The sequence below is a fragment of the Tachypleus tridentatus genome, chromosome 7 (genome assembly GCF_004210375.1).
Source record: "Tachypleus tridentatus isolate NWPU-2018 chromosome 7, ASM421037v1, whole genome shotgun sequence".
Taxonomy (NCBI): Eukaryota; Metazoa; Arthropoda; class Merostomata; order Xiphosura; family Limulidae; genus Tachypleus; species Tachypleus tridentatus.
Window position 1 is genome coordinate 44,639,496 of NC_134831.1, and position 12,200 is coordinate 44,651,695.

General features: G+C 33.3%; 1 protein-coding gene across 3 annotated transcripts in view; it reads right to left on the bottom strand.

The window, feature by feature from the left end:
- The window catches only part of LOC143255561 (T-box transcription factor TBX10-like), a 108,079-nt gene that overhangs the window by 44,415 nt on the left and 51,464 nt on the right, over positions 1–12,200 (bottom strand). For all 3 annotated transcript variants that reach the window (XM_076511403.1, XM_076511402.1, XM_076511401.1), the window contains exons 4-5: positions 8,807–8,923; positions 3,295–3,451 (exon numbers count right to left, since the gene is read on the bottom strand). In XM_076511403.1, coding sequence (XP_076367518.1) covers positions 3,295–3,451; positions 8,807–8,923 — 274 coding nt within the window. The remainder of the gene's footprint in view (positions 1–3,294; positions 3,452–8,806; positions 8,924–12,200) is intronic.

The following is a 12,200-nucleotide window of genomic DNA, read 5'->3' on the forward strand; positions in this document are numbered from 1 at the left end:
ACGTCCTGATCTATACATCCTATAGTATAGAACCATTATTGCCCCTCACACCCACATTATAAGAGCTACATCTTACGACACTTTATTCTGCTACATGCTAGTAAATGGAAAATGGTGGTTCAAAGAAACTGCCTACACTTTCACTAGACTTTATCCTCGTTAATCATGTATGAGAGGATCTCAAGAGGTGCGTCAACTCCAAACAAGTGGCTTCAAGCATTAAAGATGCCTTTACAACAGTTCTTTGGAAGGCGCGTGCTATCTGCTGTGTCCACCGAGGGAGCTCGAGCCCCATATTTTAGCGTGGTAAATCCGTAGACTTACAGCTGTTCCAGCAGTGGGTCTGTGAAGGAGTAGTCAAAGATATCTCAGAACTTCGTAATACTCTGATTTTAAGCTGAAAACATTGGTGCTATGTTATACTAAGCTAGTATAACATACTAGTAGCAACAAACCTGGAACTGGCATATAGCAAATGTTTTATCGTAAATTTCATACAGTTTGAAGCACTGATTCCGAATCTCAGCGATGCCACTTCGGCATCCATGAGTTTCTCGAGATATTCAAAATGACAGCAGAAGTTATTCCCAAAACATGTGTTTGCTCATATCTCAGCTTCTGCTTGTGATATAACAACAAGCTATGTGTACACCTAGAATTTTCATGACTCTAATTTCAAGTTTGCATTTTTAAGTGCTTTTGAATCAATGCTTTAGGCAATATGGAGACCAGGATGGTGATGAATGGCTATTATACTACCATCTTAGCTAATGATTAGCATTTTTATGAGCTAGCAGTATGTAAATACTATGTAGACATATCTTAAAAGAGTCCAGCATAGCCAGGTGGTTAGGGCGATTGATTCGGAATTTGAGAGTCACTGGTTCGAATCCTCGTCACACCAAACATGCTCGCCCTTTCACCCATGGGGGCGTTATAATGTTTCAATCAATACCATTATTCGTTGTTAAAAGAGTAGCTCAAGAGTTAGCGGTAGGTAATGATGACTACCTGCCTTCCCTCTAGCCTTATACTGCTAATTTAGTGATGGCTAGCGCAAACAGCTCTTGTGTAGCTTTGCGAGAAATTCTAAACAAACAAACAAAATATATTCTAAATATATATGTATATAGATACACTAATTTCATCCATATTTATATTCACAGTTCAGATGTGGGATATTCACTTAACCATCTCCTGTCACATTGACCTCCAGTGTCATAACCAAACTTTGAAGATACCTATTACTTGGCAATAAACAGATTTTAGTTCTCATCTTGTAACTAAGTAATACTATAATATATATATAATCATTATCTTCTAGAGCCCTATTCTATGATATGTTATTTAATTATCTTATAAATCTATGTAACACATATTGCAACATAAAATACATTTGCAATTGTATGCTTATCACTATTTAAACAAATATAATGTATATGTTACTCCTTAGGTTTTTCAATATCAATGTCGTTATTTACTGTTTTAGCCCAATTATCAATGCAATTTCTGCTACTTTCACTACACTTGCAGAAGTCGCAGTTGAACAAGATCGTTTAGTTGCACACCCACAGAAAATCATCTGAAATACTTCACATGGAGCTATTGTCTTCTTAACTAATAACATAACAGGATAAAGTATCTTTGTCAATATGTCACACTCTCATCCAAACTCAATTGGATCGAGATATGGGGAATTTTCATTTAATGCTTCTATCTATAGACATGTCTTAAGATAAGCTTTTTTGGCATTTTCAGCAATAGCTTCTGATGTGGGCGGAAGGAACTTTTTTTTTACTAACCTTCATTGTGTTTCTGGAAGTTTCATACTGTATGTCAGACATGTTGGTAAGAGTAGGCTTACTTTCATAGCTGTGAAGTTGCTTCTCTAATGTCCTCATTCTTGTCTAAATTAAGATCTCCAAAACGATTAAATTTGTACCTTGATGAAATATACTTTAACAACACTTGTTGTTTTATTTCACATGTATGCACTTAAATCACAGCTACAGCTAAAGTGCTTAGCCAAATGATATTTTGCAATGTAGATGTTTACATGCCCAGTGTCAATGACTGTTCTCTGTGCGTGTACTGGTTCCGTGAAAAGTGCACATGTGAGATTGTTGGTGAGGTAGTGATGCAGCAACAACACAAGTATCTTCTGTAATACATCTTGCATGATACAACCTGTCGTACCATTATAATTTCTTCTTCTTCGCGAGTAGCTCGCAAGTCCTCTCTGGCAACGATACATCCTATATGAACTTCCTCTGGAATACTATTAGTTCTTGTTGCAACAAACCTATGATTGTAGGCAGTGTTTCTTGTTTAATTTCTTTTAAATGGCTTATCAGATGATGGAAAAACATGTTAATAAGCACTTTGTTGTTAGCAACACTGGGCACACGACTTGTTGGCTTGGAATTAGAAAGCTAGACTGTAATGTATGATACCGGGTTTGCTGACCTATGAGACATTTTCTTGAATTTTCTTTGATGCTAAAATTATAATAATGGTCAAAAATAAAATATACATCAGACTGTGATATTTTGCTAATACATATGCAGTAAAACTATTAACACAGTCTTGCAATGTGCCAGTGGACGGCCAATGTATTATCCACATGAGGGCATGCCCGTATATAATTACAGCATTTGGTAAAGGCACAGTGCTATCCGATTATTGAAAGTGTAGTTTTTCTTCAGGATTGACTTTTGTTTTGCTACTTCTCTTTGCCTTATGTCGTCAAACGTTGATGTCTGAACAGGTAAAAGTTCCTTTGGCAAAAGTTGGTTGACTTCGATGTTACGTCAACCTGTCAAGTCCATAACTGTGACGTAATGTTGTTTGATCAGCAGTTTGGTATTGGGAACGGCTATAAAACAACTTTAGAGTCTTTAAATCTTTACATCAGTTTTGCAATTTCCAAACAATACTCAGAAGAGAGATGAAGAACTTGGCTCATTCTGTATCTTGTTTGAACAGTTTGAAGACACAAAACTCAATGAATGACGACTTAAGCTTAATTCTGTTATTAAAAATCCGACTATAATAATTTACAAATACAATTAATATTTACAAGAAATAGGTTTGTTTCTTTTGGTTTTAATGTAAACTTTGGATTCTGAATTATATAGACTTATAATTTCTGAAGCTTAAGAATGAGCTAAAATGGGTCCAGCTCAGTGAAATTACCACTAAATCATTTGATTTAAAAAAAAAGTTTATTTTAGAAGTAAAACATGTAATGGAACTATTATAATAAGCCAATAATAAAAGTTTCTAGAAACTCACGTGACCATTGTCATCAAGCTGGTTATTCGTCAGCTTCAGTTTGTCAAATGATACAACCTGCTTCATCCACTGAGTGCCTTTGGCCGGGGAGTCAGGGTGGACATGAATTCTTGGAGGCATCACGGGATCAGCTTTACCTGCTACAACCCAACTTGAACTGAAAATGTGGAAGTTTATGGATTACTCACGAATAATTTGTTTTGTTCCACAATCAACCATAATATTTATGCGATACCTGAATTATTGTCCCTTCTACTGTTTAAAATGTTGTGCAGTGACGTTTGTTGTATATATGTTGCCTTTCAGTTTGTTATATATTTTTAATGTTTACGTAATTACCGAATTTACAATTTCAATGAATTGTTTAGATTATAGTAATGGTAATATTTGCATAGTCACAGGATGTGTTACACAGTAGCACTTACAATGCTATGCAATCTCTGGATCCGATATACAGTAACAATTATAATGTTGCACAATCTCTGGATCTATTATACAGTTAAAATTACAATGTTACACAATCTCTGGATCTATTATACTGTTACAGTTATATTGTTACACGATCTCTGGATTTTTTTGTACAGTAACAGGTATATTGTTGCATAATCTCTGTATTTGTTATATGGTTTTTGTATTTATTGTATAGTAATGTTTATAAGGTTTAGATTTGTTCTGTAGTAAAATTTGTATAATAACTGAGGGGAATTATAGATTACATTTATGTATTTTTATTTAACTTACTTGTTACATATAATTATATTTTTATAATTCTATACAATATCGGATTTCAATATATATATATGTATATATTATTATTATTTTAAATTTCTGTACGTTTCCACAGTTTCTCAGTCAGAAATATTTTGTATGCAGTAGGCTTAATACCAAGTAAAAGTTGTAACAGCGTGGAGTGAATTAATTACCTACAAAACAACGATTGTATCGTTTCTGGATTTCTTAAGCAATAGCAAACAGATACCCTTTTATTCCTAGATTTCTTAACCATTAATAAATATTCTTTCATATGATCGCTGGATATGTTATATAGTAATGTTTCTTATGCCATAATGTCTCTGGATATGTTATGTGTAAAATATTTCTGATGTTATATGAGCCATACATTTTTTATACAGAAGATGTTTTATACACAAGATGTGAAAAATAAGATGTTTGTTATGTTATATCGATTCTGTATTTGTTGTACATACACTTATAATGTTATATAGTTCCTGTTAATGTTATATGAGTCCTGAATTTGTGAAAGATAAGATGTTTGTTATGTTATATCGATTCTGTATTTGTTGTACATAACACTTTTATAATGTTATATAGTTCCTGGATTTGTTACACATAAAATGTTTAATGATATATTGTCCCTAGATTTGTTGTACATAAAATGTCTGTAGTGTTATATAGTACCTGGATTTCTCGATGACGAGAAATCCACTTTAGATAAAAATGTATTTCAGAACGGCTGGTAGGAATATTAACACTTTTATTGATAAGCATAGAACAAGATGTTTGTAATGGTATATATGGTTTCTCCTTTAAAATTCATTTCGTTTTCTACTTCAACTTATGTACTAATATAACGTAGCATATGTCTAGGACAGCTAAAATAAAAACACCTACGTCATCAATGCTCAATGCTTTCTTGTATTCGAAACTGAAGAACTGTAGTTTTCAAACAAAATCACAAGTTTTACAGTTTTCGTATTTGTATGGATGGTTTATATTATATTATGGATAAATCGAGTTTTTAAAGTCAATATACTTAAATTTAAAATTTTCATAAATAATGGAAACAGATTTCGTTCATAGAAACACGTATGAGCAACGTGAATACTCGAACGTTGTTCAAAGTAAGAAACGATATAATTCACTGTTACTTTACTAAGCAAATTAATTTAGCATTTGCTTTAATTTTTTTGGAAAAGCGATGTTAATAGATTAATCAAAATTAATAAATTTGATAACTCGAATAGAACTGAAACATGTAATATAAGTATGTTAATAAGTCAAAACGGTTTACTACTTGCGTGTGAAACGCATATCTATACTTCCTATTAGGAAAATTTTCGCTTTCATTACAGGTGAAAGGCATATTTAGACCGCATATAAAATAGTTTTCTTGCATACCTGTAAAAGGCATGTCTGTACCTCCTATTAAAAAGGTTTATTTACTCCTTACTCGTGAAAAGAATGTCTATATCTCCTGTTAGAAAGATTTATATATTTCTTACTCGTGAAAAGAATGTCTATATCTCCTGTTAGGAAGGTTTATTTACTCCTTACTCGTAAAAAGAATGTCTGTATCTCCTGTTAGGAAGGTTTATTTACTTCTTACCCATGTCTATATTTTCTATTAGAAAAGTTTATTTATTCCTTACCTGTATAAGGCATATTTATACCTTCTATCAGTTAGGTTATCTGCTTATCTGTGAATGGATTATTAAAACTAAGTATTATAAAGAGTCATATAGTTTCCAAATGTTCCTTTAACTCTAACAGAAATACCTGCTGCTTGTCAGTCATTAGTAAAAGATATGCCCCCAGGAAATAACGTTTAGTAAAACTTTGGTCTAAGACTGTAATTTCTCTACTCGAAGTCTTTAATTAAACTTTGGAGACAGGTCAGCGCTATATAATTGTGGAGAAAATCAATAATAAAGTTTATAACTGAAAAAAGGGGTTTTAACAGAGTTAAAATATTGGCGATCAGTATCACTTTTATTTAGAGACTATAAAGTATTTTCTAAAGTCGTAACAAATATAACGAAACCTTTTATGAGTGAAGTTGATTCATAAGAATATAACAAATCTTGCAGACCAAAATAACGAATGTTTGACTGTTGTAAATTTAGATCTTGAAAAAGTATTCAACGTCAAAAGTCGTAGTTATTATTTGAGGAAGGTTTTATAATATGTGGTTTTGGAGGAGAATATTATAAGGTAAACTGATATACTGTATGCTAGTAATATATTTCATGTTGTCCAGGAGACTGTTTCAACTTCATCCACTTTTAAACGACGTGAAACACAAGGAGATACAATCTATATGATTTATTTACATTAACTGTAGAACCATTTTTAGAATGAAAATAAGTCCTTAAGAACAATATCAAAATATATTAATAATCAAAGACTTATTTCATCTTTTTACAGTGATGATATAAATATCTACTTTGAAACAGGAGACAGAATATGTTAGATGTAACACAACATGGGAATTTGAAACATAGCCTGGTCAAAGTTTAATGAAATACAAAATACATTTGGCTATGTGTGGTCAAATCACGAAATAAAATTGTTTGGAGTTGTTTTGGGGAATTATTCGGTGGTGATTCGAAGAAAGTGCAGTGAGTTGAAATAGAAACGTAATTTTTTATAACAGCTTTGAAACTTATCCAACTTTTTTCGTCATTAAACGATAAAATATTAATTCTTAGTGGCATAGATTTTATGTATTAGAACATTTTAAGACTTTGATAATTAATTTTCCAAATGTATTTATATGATTTTTTGAAAGGTCGTTGGGTCAATAGAGACATGTTATCAGTGATGACGAGAAACCCACTTGTTGAGAAATTTATATGCAAAAACGGCTCGTTTGGGCTGAGAAAACACTTTTACATAGAAGAGCGAACAAGAAGGTCGAAACGTTGTTCGCTCTTCTATGTAAAAGTGTTTTCTCAGCCCAAACGAGCCGTTTTTGCATATAAAAGAGACATGTTATGTTTATCTTTTCAAGAAAAGAGATTGAATTTAATATCTACGTATGATAAACTAACTATTCTTATTTATCATCATGAACATGTATTACATAAACCAACCAGTTCAATAATTGGAATTACAGTTAGAATAGTTTTTTAAATGAGTATATTAGAGTTTTGATTTCATTGTTGTTTATCTAATGAATCATACGCAACCACGAGACAATTTAAGAATATGTTAATATTCTGCTCTGTTTCTTTGTTTACTATTAAGCACAAAGCTACACAAAAGGCTATCTGCGCTTTGCCCACCATGGTTTCTAGCAATATAAATCCGCAGTCATACCACTATGCCACTAGGTTGGGGGCTGTTCTACTTTAATATAATGGTACAATGTTACTGTAAGAAGAAAAATATAAAATGATTATCTTCAGGTACTTTTAAATAAATACTTTCTTTTCTTGAGATAGTATTTATTAAATAAAACAAGAAGTTTGTTTTACCACCGTTTTATGTTCAGTAAATAATGAAATAAAATTGCCAGATATTGTAGACTAGTAAATAAACAATATTAGGAGATTTTTGCTGCTTCATTTACGTAAAGATGAAATCGACAAACATTTGAACGAACTGTGATTGTGACACAGTCTAACCAATAGTGAAAATGTAACCAATAACAAAAAAGATTATACGTTTAATTCAAAACTACCAGTAACACAACGGGAAAGAAGCACTTTAAGAGCACTTTAAAGAAAGATAGAGAAGATCTAGTTCTAAATGAATATAATTCCAAGTTACCAAAAACATGGGAAACAATCTGTAGAAGTCTAGACAACAAAAAACACGTGATGTAGATATACAGCTACAACTTACGAATGATGCAATACCTTCCTCATTAAGGTTAAAAAGAATAAATACACCTGATAACTAAGTGTATCTGTATTGCGACACAAAGATATGCAGTAACTGGCGTATGTGTTTTAGTTGTGTCGGAAACGGACTTTAATTAAATATAACTTTTAAATTATGTTTTAGAAGTTTAGGAATATCATGTACTTCGCTTGATTATTAGTTTTAATACTCGTATGAGAAAAATAATTTTACATTAATTGAGGTGTGTAAATCTATTATTATCTTAGGCAAATATAACATTTACAATTATTGTTGCTAGCCCCAACCACACATAAAACAAACAACATATTCTACTGATTAAAAAAAATCACGCACAAATTCGTGATGACGAGAAACCCACTTGAAGTAAAAATGTATCTCAAAACGGATGGTATGGGTGTTAACGCTTTATTTTATTTAAAGTTTTTTTACTTTATTACATTTTTACTTCAAGTGGGTTTCCCGTCATCACGAATTTGTGCGTGATTTTTTTAATAGACTGAAATCACGGATTATGTTGGAATACATATGAGCGAAACAAAAAGGCGAATTAAAATTAGTTAAATATAAACATACTGGATTCGAGAGTTTGTATACTTTATTATGGAAAGCAATACAGTACAAATTTCACATACAGAATACTTTTATTATACATATTTTCTTTTTCTATGCGTTATGCCCCCCTCCCCATTGGCTCAGCGGTATTTCAGAAAGGTTTGCCTCTTACCTGTCAAATGTATACCTCCCGTCAGATAGGTTTACGGCTTACCTGTGAAAGGTATGTCTCCCGTCAGATAGGTTTACGGCTTACCTGTGAAGGGTATACCTATGCTTCTTATCAGAAATGTTTGCTGCTTACCTGTGAACAGTATACCTTTGCTTCTTGTCAGAAAGGTTTGCTGCTTACCTGTGAAAAGCGTATCTATACCTCTTGTCATCTAGAGGTACGAAGTCCATCATGAGCATGTAGTCACCAATAGGATCCATACCGTACAGTTTCACCTGAAACGTTGGGAACATCCGTCTGCAAGAAAGAAGAGTTTCAGTGTAAATAAATTAACTTGGAAGAAAAGCCATATGTTAACACAGAACATCATGGACTTGTGCATTTTAATGTAGAAATGCCTTAGGAAGACGTTCAAGAACATCGTCAGTAATGTTAAGGTTACACTTTCTTGACACTTAGACAACTTTGGTAATAACCGATATGATTTTAGTATTATATTCGCTTGGTGGATCTCTTGAGGAGACGATATCAGTTTATCTTTATGGTGTCTTTGTATAATCTCTTCAAATCGTTTATTCTGTAGAACAGCGAATAAACAAGTCTACATAAATACTCACCTTTCATTGCAATACGTTTTGAGGAACCTATTTTATAATCTACAAAAAATATTCCATTGTATTGAAACACAACTTTCATATACACGTGATATATAGTAGCTTGTGAATGTATTAGGAACCACCTAGTAACAAGATGGGCTGACTTTCGCAAGAATTGAACGCACTATATGATTTGGAATAGAATTTATAATATCCAAGTAGGTATTATGAGGAGTCTTCTCATTCATTCATTCAAGAAGCGAAGTAAGCTTAAGATCTTAATGGTGAAGTTGTCTTTTAAGCTTATTCGACAGGTACTCAACTTGATTTAAATATAGGGATTACCGTATAAATTTATCCTATACGATATTAAGCTTATGCGATAGGTGCTCAATTTGATTGAGATCTGGGAATTACCGTCGTAAAGTTATATGATAGATGCTCAAGTTGATTTAGACCTGTAGATTATGGTGGTCATGGGAGATGCCAAAATTCTGCCATAGTTTTCCAACAACTTCGACTCTAGGGATAGAAATATTGTTATCTTGGAAGTAGCTGCTCCCACCAAGGTACACAGAAGTATCGCTGAATGCACTTAATCATCAATGATGCTAAGGTAAGTTGCGGTATTCATTATTCCATATAAAAGTACCAAGTTGCCCAGGATAGTCAAGAAAACACACCATTGACAATTACTCCACCACCAGAGATCTGGACAGTTGAGATCACACAAGGTGAGGTTTTATGTATTTTTTATCAAACCACTCTTCTTCAATCTGTGCAAAAAAAATTGTATAGTGTGATTCATGGGACCGCATCACCTTTCGCTAGTTCTTTTTTGTCTTTATACAACTCAAGACATTTTTTCTTGTTTTGTAACCGACTTCGGTGGTTTGTACAATGTTCTCCTACTGCTATAGTCCACTTCTTATAACGTTCGTCACGAGGTACGACTAGATGTTGATATGGATTGTCCTGTACTGAATGTCCGTCAATGGTTCTATTGCTTGATAACGACTTAACTTTACCATTTTGTTTAACCGTCTTTTTCTGTAATTACTTGCTTGTGGTTATAGTTAGTCCACAGAGCAAACACTGTATTCATCTTTTGTGATTGCTGACAAACTTCAATTACCGAAGACTTGGATCACCTTTCTCACTAAACGATCTTGACTACTATGACACCTGCTAGACGTGCACCCACTATCATGCATCTTTTTGAATGTTGTAATATCTTTTCATTTACTCATACCTGTTAGACTGATTAAAAATGTGCTAATCCCAGCCACCATGTGATCAACCTAATTTGCATCCTTAGCTCTGGTCAAGCACAAGTTTGAAAGAGTCCATAGGTCTTAATATAATAGTCCAAGATGTTAAATGTTAGTATAAAAACAAAATAGAAACAATTAAATAGGGGAAATAAAAAAAGACACACTCACACACACATATGGAAGCATATAGAGAGACAGAAAAATTTAAGAAATTAAAAAGTAAAAATACACATAAAACCTGTTTAGGATTATGAAATCAATGGCTCTCGGAGAAAAAGGTAAGTCGATAAGAAAAGAATTTAATTAGTTTAAAAATTTCGAGAAATAGATATTATGTTTGTTTTTGAATTTCGCGCAAAGCTACATGAGGGCTACCTGCGCTAGCCGTCCTTCATTTAGCAATGTAAGACTAGAGAGAAAGCAGCTAGTCATCACCATCCACCGCCAACTCTTGGGCTACTCTTTTACCAACAAATAGTGGAATTAACTGTCATATTACAACATCTCACGTCTGAAAAAACGAGTACGTTTGGTGTGACGGGGATTCGAGCCCACGGTTCTCAAATTACGAATCGAATGCCTTAACCCTCCTGGCTATGCCGAGCCAATAGATATAAAGTTGATATAAATACCAGAAGAAAGAACAGATGTTTGTTTGTTTTTTTGATTTTCGCGCTAGCTGTCCCTAATTTAGCAGTGTAAGACCAGAGTGAAGGCAATTAGTCATCAACACTCACCGCCAACTCTTGGGCTACTCTTTTACCAACAAATAGTAGAATTAATCGTCATATTATAACACCTCACGGCTGAAAGAGCAAGTACGTTTGGTGTGACGGGTATTCGAACCCGCAACCCTGAGATTATCAGTCAAGTGCCCTAACCACCTGGCCATGCCGGGCCTGACAAGAACAGAAAACATGTATATAGACTGAGGAAAGAAAGAAAAAATAAATATATTTCGAAAAGATAGACATATTGAAAACTTTTATAACAAAAGGGGAAATTTTATTGACCGAAACAGTAGGAAACTAGGTAAAACAATGACAAATGTGGCTTGTCTGACATAAATGAATAGATGGGTTACTAAATGACTGTTGTAAGTTATATAAGAAAACCGAAAAAAAATAAGGGAAAACGTGGTTGACTGAAATAAACTAGAAGAGTGAGAGAAGGACAATAGGAGATTTCTATTATTTGAAACATATTAATGCCCAGAAGATTGACGAAAACAGCAACTTGGAAGCGAATGGAATAAACAAGAAGACAAAACAATGATAAGTGTATTAATTAAAACGCACTAGGAGAATGAGTAAAACATTGACAAGTGTGAAACGTACACCAGGACACAAGAGAACAAGAGCGATTGTGAAATATAATAGAAGACAGAATGGAACAATTTCTAATATGTAAAGTTTGTTTTGTACATTCGCACAAAGCTACACAATCGCTATTTACCTGCGCTACCTGTAGCTAATTTTGAACAGATGCTATAGGGAAGGTAGCTAGTCAACATTACCTACTTTCAACTCTTAGGATTCCTTAGGCAGACCGTAGGATTTTACTGTCACTTTTATAACGCATTTGCAACACGATTCGAGTCATGAACTTCCAAATTCATAGTGTAATAAGCTAACCCTAGGTCACGACTGGTCTGTGCATTATTTGTAACAAACTAGGAGACTAAGAAAAGCATGTACAAACGAG